The sequence below is a fragment of the Lepidochelys olivacea genome, assembly GCF_965140295.1.
Source record: "Lepidochelys olivacea isolate rLepOli2 genome assembly, chromosome: 8".
In the NCBI taxonomy this organism is placed as follows: Eukaryota; Metazoa; Chordata; order Testudines; family Cheloniidae; genus Lepidochelys; species Lepidochelys olivacea.
The window spans coordinates 55,082,530-55,100,462 of NC_140418.1; the positions used below are offsets into that span (position 1 = coordinate 55,082,530).

Here is a 17,933-nt window from a genome sequence, read left to right on the forward strand (position 1 = left end):
TTCTCTCTAGCTGGTAAATGCACCTGCCATACTTCCTGAATTTGGTGACAGGAAACTGGGTTCTTTGGTTATCTCAGACCACCTTTTGAAAGCATTTTCCTTGCATCTCAAAATTCTATCCTTCCCTTGACAGCACTGAAAAAATATCATTTCATTGCAGAAGGAGTTCACTTTGTTAAGGAGAATAAGGGCTCCTGACTAGTTGCAGTAAGGGAGGGATGCCAAAAATCTTGATTTTATCCATTCTTGGAAGCAGTTGGGCTGAGTTGGATTTCAACTCTGTCATAGGTCTCCATATTGAATTGGTACAATGAGTAGAATTCCAGTTCAGACATACCATGACAAGTGGAAACTATCTTCTTTTGATTTGTAGCATTTGGCCATGGCTGATTTCTCTGCTAAACAGCTTCCAGCCCCATGAGGAAGATCTTTCCAGCACTAATGGTAAGGATGCTCCTAGTCTGTGTTCTGTGAAAGGGCGGCGGGAGGTGGGGAGGAAGTGTCTCTAACATCATTGGTGTGGGGTATCATGGTAGAATAAAGCACCTTCTAGTATTAGTACACTTAGAATATGAATATTTTACAAACTGCTTTTTCCTGTGCTGAGCATATTGTATTTCATTTTATCTATCCTTCACTTTCTGTAGATCCCACAGCATGAGTAGTACAGCATTTATCTAGTAGTGTGAGCTGTACTGTATGTGGTGACTGGATATCCATAACCTTACTGGTGCAGCATATTCCAGGCCTTGTTTACTGATATTCTTTCTTGATTGTTCACCAGCTACCCCACTTCCAGAGGAGTTTGAGTTGCAGGGATTCTTGGCTCTGAGACCCTCATTCAGGTGAGTGGCAGCTGAAGGATGCTTTACCCATACTGACAGGTTTCAGAGTAGCAGCTGTGTTATTCTGTATCCACAAAAGGAACAGGAGTACTTGTGGCACGTTAGAGACTAACAAATTTATTAGAGCATAAGCTTTCGTGGGCTACAGCCCACTTCATCGGATGCATAGAATGGAACATATAGTAAGAAGAAATATATATACGTACAGATAAGTTGGAAGTTGCAATACAAACTCTGAGAGGTTAATTAGTGGTAGATAAAACCGCATTTGCTCCAATCCCTCAGACGGAGACAAACACCTACAAGATCTCTATCAAGCATTCTTAAAACTACAATACCCACCTGCTGAAGTGAAAAAATAGATTGACAGAGCCAGAAGAGTACCCAGAAGTCACCTACTACAGGACAGGCCCAACAAAGATAATAACAGAACACCACTAGCTGTCACCTTCAGCCCCCAACTAAAACCTCTCCAGTGCATCATCAAATATTTACAACCTATCCTGAAAAATGATCCCTCACTCTCACAGATCTTGGGAGACAGACCAGTCCTTGTTTACAGACAGCCCCCCAACCTGAAGCAAATACTCTCCAGCACACCACACAACAAAAACACTAACCCAGGAACCTATTCCTGTTACACAGCCCGATGCCAACTCTGTCCACATATTTATTCAAGTGACACGATCATAGGACCTAATCACATTAGCCACGCCATCAGGGGCTCGTTCACCTGCACATCTACAATGTGATATATGCCATCATGTGCCAGCAATGCCCCTCTGCCATGTACATTGGCCAAACCGGACAGTCTCTACGCAAAAGAATAAATGGACACAAATCTGACATCAGGAATCATAATGTTCAAAAACCGGTAGGAGAACACTTCAACCTCTCTGGCCACTCAGTAAAAGATTTAAGGGTGGCAATTTTGCAACAGAAAAGCTTCAAAAACAGACTCCAATGAGAAACTGCTGAGCTTGAATTAATATGCAAACTAGATACCACAAACTTGGGTTTGAATAGAGACTGGGAGTGGCTGGGTCACTACACATATTGAATCTATTTCTCCATGTTAAGTATTCTCACACCTTCTTGTCAACTGTCTAAATGGGCCATCTTGATTATCACTACAAAAGTTTTTTTTCTCCTGCAGAGAATGCTCATCTTAACTAATTAGCTTATCACAGTTTGTATGGCAACTTCCAGCTTATCTGTGTGTGTGTGTATATATATTTCTTCTTACTATATGTACCATTCTATGCATCCGATGAAATGGGCTGTAGCCCACGAAAGCTTGTGCTTTAATAAATTTGTTATTCTCTAAGGTGCCACAAGTACTCCTGTTCTTTTTACCCATACTGGTGGTGAAGTACTGAGCGGAAGACTTTGTGGTAGGGAGATACTGATGTTCTGCACTAACCCTATTTTCAGAGCAAGTACAGATGAATGTAGATCTCCTTACAAACAATTTTAATAAGTAAAAAGTGGTCTGCATACAGGACTCCTATCTCTCTAGTTTTGTGATGAACTGGAGTCCATGTCCAGTATCACAGGAGTAACATTTTTGAGGAAGGGGAAGTTCCATTTATTTGAACACATTTGTATATAAAATATACTAAAACTTGAAACATGGATGGGGTTCTTTTTTCTGGCTTTAATTTTTAAATTTGCCTTTTTGCATTTTTCCTTCAATAGCCTTCAACCCAGCTTTGAAAACAGTGACTATCTTAAAGGAGAACTCACACTGAGAACTTGGGAAAGGAATATATTTATATGAAAAAAAAAAAAAAAAACTACTTGGCCCTTGTGTTTCCTTTGCTGCTGTTGAAGTTGTGGGATTTTCTCCCTCTGATCCTAAGTTGTTCTTCGGCTTGATCCTGTAGCAAAGTAGTTCGCCTATACTTGACATCTGAATAATTTCCGTAGCATCAGAGTACTAATAGCACTATGACTTCACTACCAAAGCAAGGAGGAGATGGCTAGTGAGGGAGAAACCTTGGTTTAAATCCATTTGCTTACTGTTAACCTTTAATTTTGGTCTTAATTAATATGAGAGCGTTTCCTAATATCATGCACCCTTTTGTCATGTCATAAAGGACTTGACGTCACTAGTTTACTTGCTTAATGTAGACCTTCTTTAATAAAGTAATATAACTGAAAATACAATTCCGATATCTATAACTGTATTTAGGTTAAAAGAAAAGGAGGACTTGTGGCACCTTCGAGACTAACAAATTTATTTGAGCATAAGCTTTTGTGAGCTACAGCTCACTTCATTGGGTGCATCTGAAACCTGTATTTAGGTTATTAAATCCTGCTGAAAATGAAACCTGCAATAGACTTTCTGTACAATTCATAGTCCTTTTTGCAAGCCTCCATTTGCCTTTACGGTACAAGAGGCAACTGAGATTAATTTTATTTTCCATTCTTTGTTTACGTCAACATTAGGAACTTGGATTTCTCCAAAGGCCACCAGGGGATTACAGGAGACAAAGAAGGGCTGCAGCGACGGGTACGGCAGCAACGACTGATCTTCACAGGAAAATGGATTGCTGACAACCAGCCAAGGTATCTACGCAGCTGCTAGTGCTATCTCTCTCACTCCTGTTTGTATATTGTTCTTGCTGTAAAGCTTAGTAGCATTGACAGGTGCCAGAGATTTAGTTTTGAGTGGTAATGTTGATATGTTGCATTAGTGTATTGTAGAACACTACATATGTAAGTTAATGTTTTGTACTGTGGTAGTGACAAAAGACAATGTGCGAATGCATGGATCTGATAATGAGCATTCGTGAAACTTGTAGGAATACACAGTTCCTGAGATTTACCTGTTTGGGGCAGGGATTGTATCTTCCTACATGGTAGTAAAGCATCTAGTACAATGGGACCTCTGAGTACTACTGTGGTACAATTAAATAACAATACTGGCAATAGTATGTGAAGTCGTAGAGACTGGGCAATGGTGGGTGTGTGTGCATATTGAAGAGTGCCAGCAGCCTGGAAGGTATAATGTAATTTGTTATATGGAGTTAGTACTGAGGCTGGGGGGTTAGTGTGCTGTGTGCTGGCTCGTTGCGTATGTCATGCCATTATTATAGCCTGGGAAGATGGGCTACATGGCTAAAAGGACTACTACATGCTATTCAGTACCTTTTTCTTTTTTTAGGCTGATTCAGTGTGAAAACGAAGTAGGAAAACTGTTGTTTTTGACAGAAATCCCAGAGTTGTTGCTAGAGGACCCTAGTGAAGCCAAAGAGAGTCTCATCCTACAGGAAACATCCATTGCAGAGCCACTGTCTACAGATGGGAGCCCAGGACTCAAATCAGTTCTGTCCACTGGCAGAAATCTTAGCAACTGTGACACTGGGGAGAAACCAATGGTCACATTCAAAGAGAACATTAAACCACGAGAGGTAAACCGAGAGCAAGGGCGAATCTATCCACCTAAAGATGTGGGTAGGGAAAGACGGGACTATAGCAAAGGAATAGCAGCCACTAAAAATGATGGAAAGAAAGACAACAAGAGAAAGAATGAAACCAAGAAATGCAGCTTGGAGAAGATGCAGGAGGCAGGAAAGCAGAATGTGGCAGTGCAGGTAAGGCATTCAGATTCTGAGTACAGAGTCTGTCGCTTGCCGTTTTGTTAGACGGTAAGCTCTTTGGAGCAGGGATTGTCTTTTTTTATGTGCAGCATCTAGCTGAAAGGAGCCGTGACTGAGGTCCTAGGTGCTACTGCTATGCCAGTAGTTGTTAGTTGAAGAACAGCAACAGGCCTTATTTAGGGACCAGATATAAAAGTGATTCATGGCATTTCCTTACAAGTTTACCCTTGAGGGAAGGGAGGTAATGGAGGGTGCTATGTACCTTAAATTGTAGTTCTACACTGAAAAGTCACTAGTTAAAAATGACACTTCTGACTTAACAGATCAGCTCCTCTACTATACAAAGGCCTGTTTACTTTAGCATCATACGTTTTTACTAGGGCTGTCGATTAATTGCAGTTAACTCAAGCAATTAACTCAAAAAAATTAATTGGGATTAATCACAGTTTTAATTGCACTATTAAACAATAGAATACCAATTGAAATGTGTTAAATATTTTGGATTTTTTCTACATTTTTCACGTTTGATTTCTATTACAACACAGAATATAAAGTGTACAGTGCTCACCTTATTATTTTTATTACAAATATTTGCACTGTAAAAATGATAAACAAAAGATAGTATTTCTCAATTCACCTCATACAAGTACTGTAGTGCAATCTCTTTATCTTGAAAGTTGAACTTACAAATGTAGATTTTTTTTGTTACATAACTACACTCAAAAACAAAACAATGTAAAACTTTAGAGCCTGTAAGTCCTCACTCAGTCCTACTTCTTGTTCAGCCACTCATTAAGACAAATAAGTTCGTTTACATTTACGGGAGACTATGTTGCCCACTTCTTATTTACAGTGTCACCTGAAAATCAGAACAGGTGTTCACATGATACTATTGTAGCTGGCATTGCTAGGTATTTCTGTGTCAGGTATGCTAAACATTAGTGTGCCCTTTCATGCTTCCGCCACCATTCCAGAGGACATGCTTCCATGCCGATGATGCTCTTAAAATAAATGAATGCACTAATTAAATTTGTAACTTAACTCCTTGGGGGAGAATTCCAAGTCTCCTGCTCTGTTTTACCTGCATTCTGCCATGTATTTCATGTTATAGCAGTCTCGGATGATGACCCAGCACATGTTGTTCAATTTAAGAACACTTTTACTGCAGATTTCACAAAATGCAAAGAAGGTACCAAATGTGAGATTTCTAGAGATAGCTACAGCATTCAACCCAAGGTTTAAGAATCTGAAGTGCCTTCCAAAATCTGAGAGATGAGGTGTGGAGCATGTTTTCAGAAATCTTAAAAGAGCAGCACTCCAATGTGGACACTACAGAACCCGAACCACCAAAAAAGAAAATCAACCTTTGTTGGTGGCATCTGACTCAGATGATGAAAACGAAAGTGTGTGAGTCTGCACTGCTTTGAATAGTTATTGAGCAGAACTCATCAGCATGGATGCATGTCCTCTGAAATGGTGGGCAAAGCATAAAGGGACATATGACTCTTTAGTGCATCTGGCACGTAAATATCTTGCGATGCCAACTATGATAGTGCCATGTGAATGCCTGTTCTCACTTTCGGGTGACATAATAAACAAGAAGCAGGTGGCATTATCTTCCGCAAATGTAAACAAACTTGCCTTGAATGTAGGGCTGGGGCAGAGGGTTGGGGCGCGGGAGGGAGTGCGGGCTGTGGGAGGGGGTGCAGAGTGCAGGAAGGGGCTCAAGGCAAGGGGTTGGGGAGGAGCGGGGGTGCAGAGTGTGGGAGGGGGCTCAGGGCAGGGGTTTGGGGTACAGGAGAGGTGCAGCAGGGGGCTTAGGGTAGGGGGTTGGGGAGCGGGGTGCAGGAGGGGTTCAGGGTGCAGGCTCCGGCCTGGCACCGCTTACCTGGAGCGGCTCCAGGATGGGAGCTGTGGGGGGAGGTGCCTGCAGGTGAGGGCAGTGCACGGAGCCCTCTGCCTCCACATCTCCAGTGGCCACAGGGATGTGGTGCTGGCCGCTTCCGGGATCTGCTCGGGGTCTGCAGTGCCATGGGGGTGGCAATCCCGCAGGCCATAGTTTGCCCACCCATGATCTAGACTCTCATCAGCTTACCATCATGTAACTTATACTGCATTACTTGTAACTAGGGCCCTACCAAATTCACAGCCATGAAAAACATGTCACGGACTGTGAAATGTGGTCGTGCGTGTGCTTTTACCCTATACTTTTGACTCCTGGCCCACTCAATCTAAGGAAAGCAAAGTTGGTGTACAATAACTAGTGTGGAAACCCTGGAAAAGGGGGGTGTAGCAGGTAAAATAGGAGGGTGTAAGGAGTTGTTTGCTCACGTAGCACAGTAGATTGCGCTTATTAGTAACTTTTCGGTTGCTAGCAAAAAGATGCTATTATTAGACATCATACATCATCATACATCCAATGAAGTGAGCTATAGCTCACGGAAGCTTATGCTCAAATAAATTGGTTCGTCTCTAAAGTGCCACAAGTCCTCCTTTTCTTTTTGCGTATACAGACTAATATGGCTGCTACTCTGAAACCTGTTATTATCAGAGTGTTGCTAATAAGCGGAAGGCAGATTTGGAAAGCAGCAGCCAGGGAAGAAAGCGTTGGGACATGCCTTTTCTGGATGTAGCCGTGCAAACCTGACTGTGGCAAGGCAGCTGCAGTCTGGATGTTGGGACTTTCTATGGGGAGCAGAGGTGCTGAGGGGCTCATGGGGCTTCACCATACCTGTCTCTCTACACTCTCCAAGGGTCAGGGCTCAGTACATCCCAGTGCTTTCTTCGTGGTATGCAGTGCCCTGGCAAGGCACAAGGAGAGGTACTGTGCCACGGTAACATCCGGGATGCAGCTCCTCTCCCTGTTGTTGTCCTACCCACAACCTCCCTGCCCATCCACAGCCCCATACCTGTACAGTCCCTGTGTGCAGGGAGGTTTGCTGGGCTGCAGGCCCTGAAGGAAGAACTGGGATGGGCTGAGCACTGGCAGCAGGCAGCTTTGTGGGGCTGCAAGCAGGGAAAGGCTGTCCCACCACTTCCTTTCCTGGCTGCAGCCTTGCAAATCTGCCTGCGATGGGCCTTTCTTCAAAATAAGGGATGGGCGCTAATAAGCGGCGTGCCGTTGCCAATATCCAGATCCCATTAACAATGATGTTAATGACAGGTTTCAGAGTAACAGCCATGTTAGTCTGTATTCGCAAAAAGAAAAGGAGTACTTGTGGCACCTTGGAGACTAACCAATTTATTTGAGCATAAGCTTTCGTGAGCTACAGCTCACTTCATCGGATGCATACTGTGGAAAGTGTAGAAGATCTTATTATATACACACAAAAAGCATGAAAAAATACCTCCTCCCACCCCACTCTCCTGCTGGTAATAGCTTATCTAAAGTGATCACTCTCCTTACAATGTGTATGATGATCAAGTTGTGCTGGAAATGGCCCAACTTGATTATCATACACATTGTATCATACACATTGTAAGGAGAGTGATCACTTTAGATAAGCTATTAGCAGCAGGAGAGTGGGGTGGGAGGAGGTATTTTTTCATGCTTTTTGTGTGTATATAATGTTAATGTGAATGGAACTGGCAACATTTTGCTGGGAACCATTAACTAGAAGTTGCTAACATCAGGATTGCTATTAAGCGGAATCTACCGTATACCATCTTACGAGTCACTTCCACATTTGGCCTATGTATCCAACTAGAAGTGGAAGAGAGGCTAGTTAATAACTCACAGATAGGCTGGAAAAAGGTGTAACTTATATTGGCTCCTGAATTTGGCTCTGCTCTCTGGGTAGAGTCTAATGTTGTTTCATTCCTGATAGTGAATTGCTGTATTTACTGTGCTGTTGGGTAGTTTAAGAGAAACTATGGAAGTACATTGTGCTTCCTAGAGCAGTTTGAACACTGGTGTATTGAATATTAGCCAGATTTCTGGCTGCAGACAACTGTCCAGGCAACGGAGATTTGTGGAGCCAGCTAAGCCTTATGTTGAAGGGACACTCCAGCTTCCCTGTTCAGTCAGCATTCCATCTCCTTTGCAAGCTAGAGCAGTACAAGGGGGATGAAGCCAAGGCACAGGATATGGCCCAATGTGTTTAGGATAAATAATACTTCAAATTTAATAGCACCTAATTGTATAACTTTCTCAAAGGTAATTTTTTCCATTTCACAGATGAGGGAAATGTTTGCTCAGTGGCACAGAGAGTATGATCGTCTGCAATAGACTGATTCCCTGAATCCTGCTCTGAGCACTAGATCATGTTATCTCCCCTGGGAACAATGAATCCAATAGGGCAGTAGAAAGTGTAGAGGAGATTTTCTTAGGGAAGAACACACGTGGTGGAATGGACGCTTGAGATACAAAAGGAGCACTTAAAAACAATAAAGTCATCTCAGAGAAACCAAATTAATTCTTTGCTTCAGTCTTTGCGGCTGAGGATGTTAGGGAGATTCCCAAACCTGAGCCGTCTTTTGTAGGTGATGAATCTGAGGAATTGTCACAGGTTGAAGTCACTAGAGGAGGTTTTGGAATTAATTGAGAAACTTAACAGTAACAAGTCACTGGGACCAGATGGCATTCACCCAAGAGTTCTGAAAACTCAGATGTGAAATTGCGGAACTAGTAACTGTGGTTTGTCACCTGTTCTTTAAATCAGCTACTGTACCCAATGACTGGAAAATAGCTAATGTAACGCCAATATTTAAGAAGGGCTCTAGAGGTGATCCTGGCAATTACAGACTGGTAAGTCTAACGTCAGTACCAGGCAAATTAGCTGAAACAATAGTGAAGAATAAAATTGTCAGACACATAGAAGAACATAACCATGTTGACCTTTGCGCAACAATTTTCTGTAAAGGGAGATCATGTCTTACTAATCTATTAGAGTTCTTTGAGGGGGTCAACAAACATGTGGACAAGGGGGATCCAGTGGACATAGTATACTTGGATTTCCAGAAAGCCTTTGACAAGGTCCCTCACCAAAGGCTGTTGCATAAATTTAAGTTGTCATGGGATAAGAGGGAAGATCCTTTCATGGCCTGAGAACTGGTTAAAAGACCGGGAACAAAGGGTAGAAATAAATACATTTTCAGAATAGAGAGGGGTAACTAGTGGTGTTCCCCAAGGGTCAGTCCTAGGATCAATCCTATTCAACTTATTCATAAATGATCTGGAGAAAGGGGTAAACAGTGAGGTGGCAAAGTTTGCAGATGATACTAAACTGCTCAAGATAGTTAAGACCAAAGCAGACTGTGAAGAACTTCAAAAAGATCTCCCAAAACTAAGTGATTGTGCAACAAAATGGCAAATGAAATTTAATGTGGATAAATGTAAAGTAATACATATTGGAAAAAGTAACCCCAACTATACATACAATATGATGGGGGCTAATTTAGCTACAACTAGTCAGGAGAAAGATCTTGGAGTCATCATAGATAGTTCTCTGAAGACGTCCTCGCAGTGTGCAGCGGCAGTCAAAAAAGCAAACGGGATGTTAGGAATCATTAAAAAAGGATAGAGAATAAGATGGAGAATATCTTATTGCCCTTATATAAATCCATGGTACGCCCACATCTTGAACACTGCGTACAGATGTGGTCCCCTCATCTCAAAAAAGATATACTGGCATTAGAAAAGGTTCAGAAAAGGACAACTAAAATGATTAAGGGTTTGGAACGGGTCCCATATGAGGAGAGATTAAAGCATCTAGGACTTTTCAGCTTGGAAAAGAGGAGACTAGGGGGAGATATGCTAGAGGTATATAAAATCATGAGTGGTGTGGAGAAAGTGAATAAGGAAAAGTTATTTACTTGTTCCCATAATATAAGAACTAGGGGCCACCAAATGAAATTAATGGGTAGCAGGTTTAAAACAAATAAAAGGAAGTTCTTCTTCACTCAGCATACAGTCAACCTGTGGAACTCCTTGCCTGAGGAAGTTGTGAAGGTTAGGACTATAACAGGGTTTAAAGGAGAACTTCCATGAATTTATCCAGTTAAGTTCATTAATGGCTATTAGCCAGGATGGGCAAGGAATGGCGTCCCTAGCCTCTGTTTGTCAAAGGGTGGAGATGGATGGCAGGAGAGAGGTCACTAGATCATTACCTGTTAGGTTCACTCCCTCTGGGGCACCTGGCATTGGTCACTGTCGGCAGACAGGATACTGGGCTGGATGGACCTTTGGTCTGACCCAGTATGGCCATTCTTATGTCTCTGATGTAAAGCTGATTTTCTCCAAGTATCCTGAGGTTCCCCGATAATCTCTAAATCAGATCTGATCGATCAGTCGATGCAGCTACTTATTGTGTTAGTGATTTAAGTGGTTTGTGGAACTGTTATATTAAAGACTTGCCTCAGGCTTAATGTTGCGAAGACATTTTGTTTATGCATGAACATTGTGTAAACCAATGCTGAAGAAATGATAGGCTTGCTGGCTGGTAAATTCATGTCCTGGTAGCATATTTACTGTATGAGGGGCACTGTTAGGTGATAGTATTATGAAGGTAACCTGCAAAGGAAAAAAATTACGCTTCTAATCTGCTTTGATAGATAAAGAATTTTGATTTCAATGGGATTACTTTTGCTTAAAGTTAAGCATGTGTATGAGTGTTTACAGTATCTTAGACTAAAATTGTACTCCGATTTTGTCACTGAAAGAAAGTTACTTTCAACACTAACAAAGCTATTAACTTTTTAAATACACATAGGCTACAGCTTTCAAAAATAGAGGTATAAAATTAGGCACCTAAATCCATATTTAGGCACTTACGGGTGTAATTTTCCAAAGTCACCTTAGTGACTGAAGACCAAAGTTGACTTCAAACCCTGAAGGAGGATAGCCTGGTGAAAATAATCAGTCTTTCTTGACTTGTGGAAATTCAATAGATCAGAAGGTGATGCTGGCTGCAGATATGCAATTTATCAGCTTTTCGGTTGAGAGTTTATGGCTTCCTCACAATAAGGTTGATAATGAGGTTCTGTCTTTTTCAGCATAAATAAGAGTTTAAAATGTGAATGTTTTTGGATTTTTTTTTTTTTTTGAGATTTTTGGCGGGGGGAGAGATTTTCCCCTCCTCTCCCCCCCGGTGTAACATCTCAAATTCTGCTATTTAGGAACCTAAGGAAACAAATATAAAACATCCACTTCAGCAAGTTAAGACTATAAAATGGTAAAGTTAAAAACTAATGACAAAATCTGATCAGATTTTTAAAAATCTAATACAGTTCAGTCCTGCAAGCAGAAGAAATCTGTTTTGAAAAACTTCAAAGCCTACTTCACTACATAAAGAAATAAAACAGGACAGAAGACCCCTTTTCTGCAGGTCACCTTCAGAACTTTTGTACAACACTGATGTTTTAATTTTCATTTTATGGAAAATACTTTGGGGCTATTCAAATGCTTCTATTGCCTGATTGCTAAGGGGGTACTTATTTTCATATAGATATTATACAATAATTTGAAAGGGGTCTGCTTCCAAATCAGGCACAGTAATAGAATTGCCAGTAGAACGAGGAACTTGAGGAGCATACAAGAAACACAATTCTGCATGTTTTCTGTCTAGTAAAATTTATTTGCTAAACAAACAAGATCACAAGCCCTGTAATACACAAAGGAGATAGAGCCAATACAAAATGGCTAGCACTTACATATTCGCATCATCTCTTGTGGGGAGCCCTGGAATAGATGAGGTGATCTGCGTGTGGTTGTCAAATCAACGCATTCAACATGTTCAACTGCCCTCAGGCTGGGTCTTAACTTGTATAGGGTGTTATGCTAACGCCCATCGTATCTTATGCATATCATAAAGTCATAGAATATCAGGGTTGGAAGGGACCTCAGGGAGGTCATCTAGTCCAACCCCCTGCTCAAAGCAGGACCAATCCCCAACTAAATCTATATCCAGTGATGGTTTTAACCTTTTCCCTTATAGGTACTTCTACTCTCAATAAAATTGGAGTCCCTGTCTTCAATCGCTCAATTAGTCTCTTATGTTATGCTCATTAGCATTTGTCAATTAGTTGCCATGGTACATCTGCAGTTAGTACATGTTAGTTTCGGTTAAGCTCAGCGTCCTTTTAAATTTCCCTAAAATTCCAAAAATATACTTTTGTGGTACCTCACTTCACTTTTTCCCATCACCTACCACTCTCATTTACTGTAATACTTATCTTGGGACTTAAGGTCAAACTGTCAATTAAAGACAACTTACCCAGTAACTACCTATATCAACATTTTATGCCTAGGCCTTAGTTATGTGAAACTTTATTATCATACAGGCTTGTGTCCTATAGGCCCTTTTGTTACAGCCTTATGATTTATGAACTTTGTATTGCATGAGAATGAGGAAGTGAGTGGCTAGACATTGTAATGTGCATTTTAATGCACATTAAACATACTCAAGGCCCTGTGTATAAAGTAGTTATTCAGTCCCTTAGTTTCTTGCATTATTTTTTGAATCTGCTACATAATTGTTTCCCCAAATCTAAATGTTCATCATGCAGTACAAAACCTTTGACTACCTGAAAATGTGGGGGCAGCATAGAATTGAATTTAATACCCAATAACGCAAGATACTGTGCTGGATGGGGCTGAGTAGTAAGTGGTAGAGTACTGGTGTTCGGGTAGGGAGGCTTGTCGCGAGGACCACTTGAGGGTCCTTTTAAATAATTTGGGTCAAATGTGCTGCATAAAATGTAGGGCCTTGCATATATTCTGCATAATTTGGGCTGGAGCAATACACTGGGAGAAGTCTTGCTGCAGCTTCTTTTCCAGACTGCATTTGTTCTTATACACTGTGAAGTAGGGAAGTACTACTATCCCTATTTTACAGACCGGGAGCTGAGGCACAGACAGGCTAAGTGACTTGCAGAAGATTGCACAGGAAGCTTGTGGATCTCCCAAGTCCTCATGCCCTAACTACTTGGATCATTCTTCCCCTCCGACTATCTGGACAAAGTGAATATATCTCTGTCTGGGCCTTCCATTTCAGAGCTGAGATGATGTAGATGGCTGACAAAAAATCTAACTATTTTTGTGTGATTTCTTTTGATATAGGTAAAATCTCAGACTGAGATGCGGAAAACTCCAGTGTCCGAAGCCAGGAAAACACCAGTAACTCAGACTCCAAGCCAGGCAAGCAACTCCCAGTTCATCCCCATTCATCACCCAGGAGCCTTCCCTCCTCTTCCCAGTCGGCCAGGTAAATCAGCTGATTCTCATCTGAAGCAGCACTTACTACTAACTGCATAGAAATTCATGTGATGAAAGATCTATTGAAGCCCCTCAAGGCAGCAACAGTTTTAGTAAAATAATCATTTCAGGTTATGGACCTGACTTAAAGCATAATAACCAGAGGTTGTAGTTGAACTGAAAAGTGAGATAAATAGGGTTCGTTATATTTTGGAATTACGTTCAATGCCATGATGTCTGTATGGTTTACGTGCAAATATAGCACATCACTTAGGTTTTGTGGTTGAAGGACAAGCTTCTAACTTTATAATATGAAACTGCTGTAGTCTGCTCTTGTATTTACTTATAATATGACAAACTGAGTAAAACAGGATTTTAAGCAAAGCTGCTTCACTTAGGAGTGAAATATTCAAAAGATGAGCCTGGGAGCTTAGTTAGATACTTTGTTAGATACTAAAAATCATGGACTCAATAAAAACACTGGATTTTTGGCTCATTACAACAATCTATAACCCAGTAACCTTCCTTTTGTCCTGCAACTGCAAAAGTATTAACTGCCTATTTCATCTTGAATGGTCACTTACAATATGTTAACTCCTTATGCTAAACAATCTGTTCCACCTTATAGATAGCTGTGACACCTTGAGTGTCTTTCCCAGACCTGGAGAAGAGCTCTGTGTAAGCTCAAAAGCTTGTCTCTTTCACCAATAGAAGTTGGTCCAATAAAAGATATTACCTGACCCAACTTGTTTCTGTACACAATACTCTCATAATTGCATAGCTGATCTTTTATATTTTATATGCTTTACAGCCAAGTTTCCACTGAAGAAGGTGTGGTGTTAATATTTGTGTTAAGATATATTGTCTAAATATGTTTAATGATTTGCTGCTGCTGTTTCTCAGGGCTTTGTTTTACCCACATAAACAGAGGGATCTTGTGGCTTTAAGTGCCACTATCATGTTTACTTTCTCCATGCTGCTTGCCTAATGAGCAGTTGCAGAGCCCACCTTCCCCAAGTGACCAAAAGTGGGGATGGAGAAAGAGGACCCTCAGTTCTTACACTAGACTCAACTGAAAATCTGGGTTGGGAGGAGCAGCTTCAGTCCCTTGTCTTCCTCCCCAAACTGCAACAATCTAAACTGCAAGAAAAGAAGTTAGGGCATGTCAACATGTACAGCGGTGCAGCTGCACCAATGCAACTGTGCAGCTGCAGCATGGGTGGTGAATACACTCTATGCTGACGGGAGAGAGCTCTCCTGGTGATGTAATAAAATCACCTCTGAAAGTGGCAGAAGCTGTGTCAGTGAGAGAAGCTCTCCTGCTGACATAGCGCTGTGTACGTGAGTGCTTATGCCAGCATAATTTGTCACTCGGGGGTGGCTTGTTCACCCCCCCGAGTAACATAAATTATGCTGGCAGAAGCTGTAGTCTAGACATAGCCTTAGTCTTGCAGAAAGGAGGACTTAGTTTATCCAAAGAGCTAAGTGGGTACAGAACTAAGTCAGGGACTGGAGACTACCTGGGCGTGGGGTGCAGCTTGATAGGTTGCCAGTCCTCCCTTCAGCATTGCAGTGATTCAGTATCAGACAGAATGTGGGATGGAGAGTAGTAGATTGAAAATCTCAGGATGGTGAAGGCAAGAGAGATGGAGAAAAAGTAGAAAGAAATAGGTTAAATTTAGGGTGGAGAAATTTCAGGGGTCTCTCCCATTGACCATAACCATTAACTAGAAGGGTAGCTAAAAAAAATTCAGAAATAGAACTTCCCTATAAAATTATCAAACCCCTTCCCCTGATTTTTGAAAGTGTGTGGATGTCATTTGGGGAAAATATAAAGTCTCTCAAATGTGGAATTACAGCTCATATTTACAGTCTTCATGACTGAAACACAGTAAATGGAAAACCATCATGCATATCCTGCATTTCTTAAGGCGTGTGGCTTCCTAATGATTAAAGGTGTGTTTTTATGTTTTCTAGGGTTCCCACCTCCAGCATACGTTATACCTCCTCCTGTGGCTTTCTCCATGAGCTCGGGTTACACCTTCCCAGGTGGTGTTTCTGTTCCAGGAACCTTTCTTCAACCTACAGCTCACTCCTCTGCAGGAAACCAGGTGCAAGGTGGGAAACAGTCCCACATTCCTTACAGCCAGCAGCGGCCCTCTGGACCAGGGCCAATGAACCAGGGACCTCAACAGTCAGTACCACCTTCCCAGCAACCCCTTACATCCTTACCAGCTCAGGCAACAGCCCAGTCTGCAAGCCAATTACAGGTCCAAGCTCTGGCCCAGCAACAACAGTCCCCTACAAAAGCTGTGCAGGCCCTAAGGAAGAGCCCACCACACCACTCTGGATTCCAGCAGGTAAACTTAAAACATAAGAACTATAAAATTCTTCAAGCACCCATGAAAGGGAAGGATGCGGTGGCCAATATTTTTTCAAAATAGGAGCACAGGTCCCACTGAAGTCAATAGGATTTGTGCGCAGAAGTCACTTAGATCCTTTTGAAAATCCTGCCTTTAGGCGCCTAAATATGGATTTAGGACTATGGACTTTAAGCTCCTATTTTTGAAAATTTTGGCCAGTATAGTATGGCCAAAGTATACAGGAGGGTATGGCTTGGTGCTGTGGACTATTGTCTCTATAATTAAAGCTAGCTATTGAGGTCTGAAATGTTTTGTATGGCAGACAATGTATTCGCCCTTCTGCATATGTGTACAGATGGCTAAAAGGTGATCTTTTCGACTAGATGTTTCTGCTTTAGGCTTTTCTAGACAGCCAGGAGGTTTCCTGTCTAGGTAAGGAGGGTGGCTCTGGATCTTTCCCCATAACTATTCCCTCCTATCCTTTTTAGTTAAATGCCTCACCACATTGGTTCCGTGCCATCCATTAGTTATACACTCAGCACTTGAGAAATCTCCTTTTGAACATTGCTCCGTCTGAAATCTGTAGCTGAGAGAGACTCCACAACCACTCAAGGCACCTCAATTGGAGGTCTGTGAAGTCTGCAAATTGAAATGAGGATGACATTTCTCAGGTGTTACCTCAGAGCTTGAGTAGGGAGTGTGAAGTGAGTGCTCACTGAGATTCTGAACTTCAGTGAATAAGAACTGTGAGAGACACTCTGGGATTTATAAATGGAGAATCTGTAATCGACCAGTGGGCGTGGTCACCAGGAATGAACGTCTGAATAGAACAGTTAGTCATTCAGTTAACCTTTATGATGGTAATCCATTGTTTATGCCTTATGGTGAAAGTGTGCATCTCTTTTTAGTATCCACAGGCAGACTCATCAAAGCATCTCTGGAATCCTCCTCAAGTCCAAGGCCCACTGGGAAAGATCATGCCTGTAAAGCAGCCCTATTATCTTCAGGCCCAGGACCCTCTAAAACTGTTTGAACAGTCATTACAGCCTCCTGTGATGCAGCAGCAGCCTCTGGAGAAAAAAATGAAGCCTTTCCCCATGGAGCCATATAACCACAACCCCTCAGAAGTCAAGATGCCAGAATTTTATTGGGACTCCTCCTATGGCATGGCTGATAATAGGGTAGTGATGGCACAACAGGCTAACATGGATCGCAGGGGGAAGCGACCACAAGGAGTCTTCCGCCCAGAGCAGGACACTGTGCCCAGGATGGCTTTTGAGGTAAACATTCATTTTATTAAGTGGTGAAGATCAGCAAGACTCTGATATCCCTAAATGTGAAACTCTAATTTCTGGCCATATCCTCTAGCAAGAAATGCCTAAATGTGGGGCTGTTTCTGGCCCACCCCCCAACAGGGATAATATGATATTGTACTGCCTTCTGGAGAGTGGTTCACTTGAGATTCCAGCCACCAGTACTGGATTTGCCACTCAGTTGGTCTAAGTACATGGGAGCATGTTCTTGGGGAAACTGTTGGTTCAAGATACTGTCAGTCACACTCAGTGTAGAAGTGACATTAACCTCTGCACTAAAGCAAGAATTTGCTGCTTGATGAAAAATGGAAAATTCATGCCACATTCTGATTTTGGTGACTGACTCCCCTGCCTCCTGCAAGAGACCCTCTTAGTGATAGACCAGGTTGAGAGAGATCCTATTGTCTAGGAGCAGAGAACAAAAAATGTATTCAAACAATTGAAATTTAATTACTGCCTTCTAAACAAGCTGCTAACTTGCACTTGATATCTTCGGTGCATTGACTCTCCAACACATCCAACTTAGGCTGGAAATTAAAAAAAAAGTTGCCTCCTGCCTCAGTTTCCTTTTAAACTCCACCAAACAGAAATGGGTGACCTGCTTGCCTGGTCCA

At 41.9% G+C, this 17,933-nt stretch overlaps 1 protein-coding gene across 7 annotated transcripts in view; it reads left to right on the forward strand.

Annotated features, from left to right (window-relative positions):
* The window catches only part of SMG7 (SMG7 nonsense mediated mRNA decay factor), a 102,559-nt gene that overhangs the window by 73,820 nt on the left and 10,806 nt on the right, over positions 1-17,933 (forward strand). For all 7 annotated transcript variants that reach the window (XM_084637057.1, XM_084637055.1, XM_084637058.1 and 4 more), the window contains 7 exons: positions 374-444; positions 785-845; positions 3,297-3,416; positions 4,015-4,444; positions 13,509-13,653; positions 15,621-16,003; positions 16,915-17,286. In XM_084637057.1, the coding sequence (XP_084493183.1) occupies positions 374-444; positions 785-845; positions 3,297-3,416; positions 4,015-4,444; positions 13,509-13,653; positions 15,621-16,003; positions 16,915-17,286 (1,582 nt within the window). The remainder of the gene's footprint in view (positions 1-373; positions 445-784; positions 846-3,296; positions 3,417-4,014; positions 4,445-13,508; positions 13,654-15,620; positions 16,004-16,914; positions 17,287-17,933) is intronic.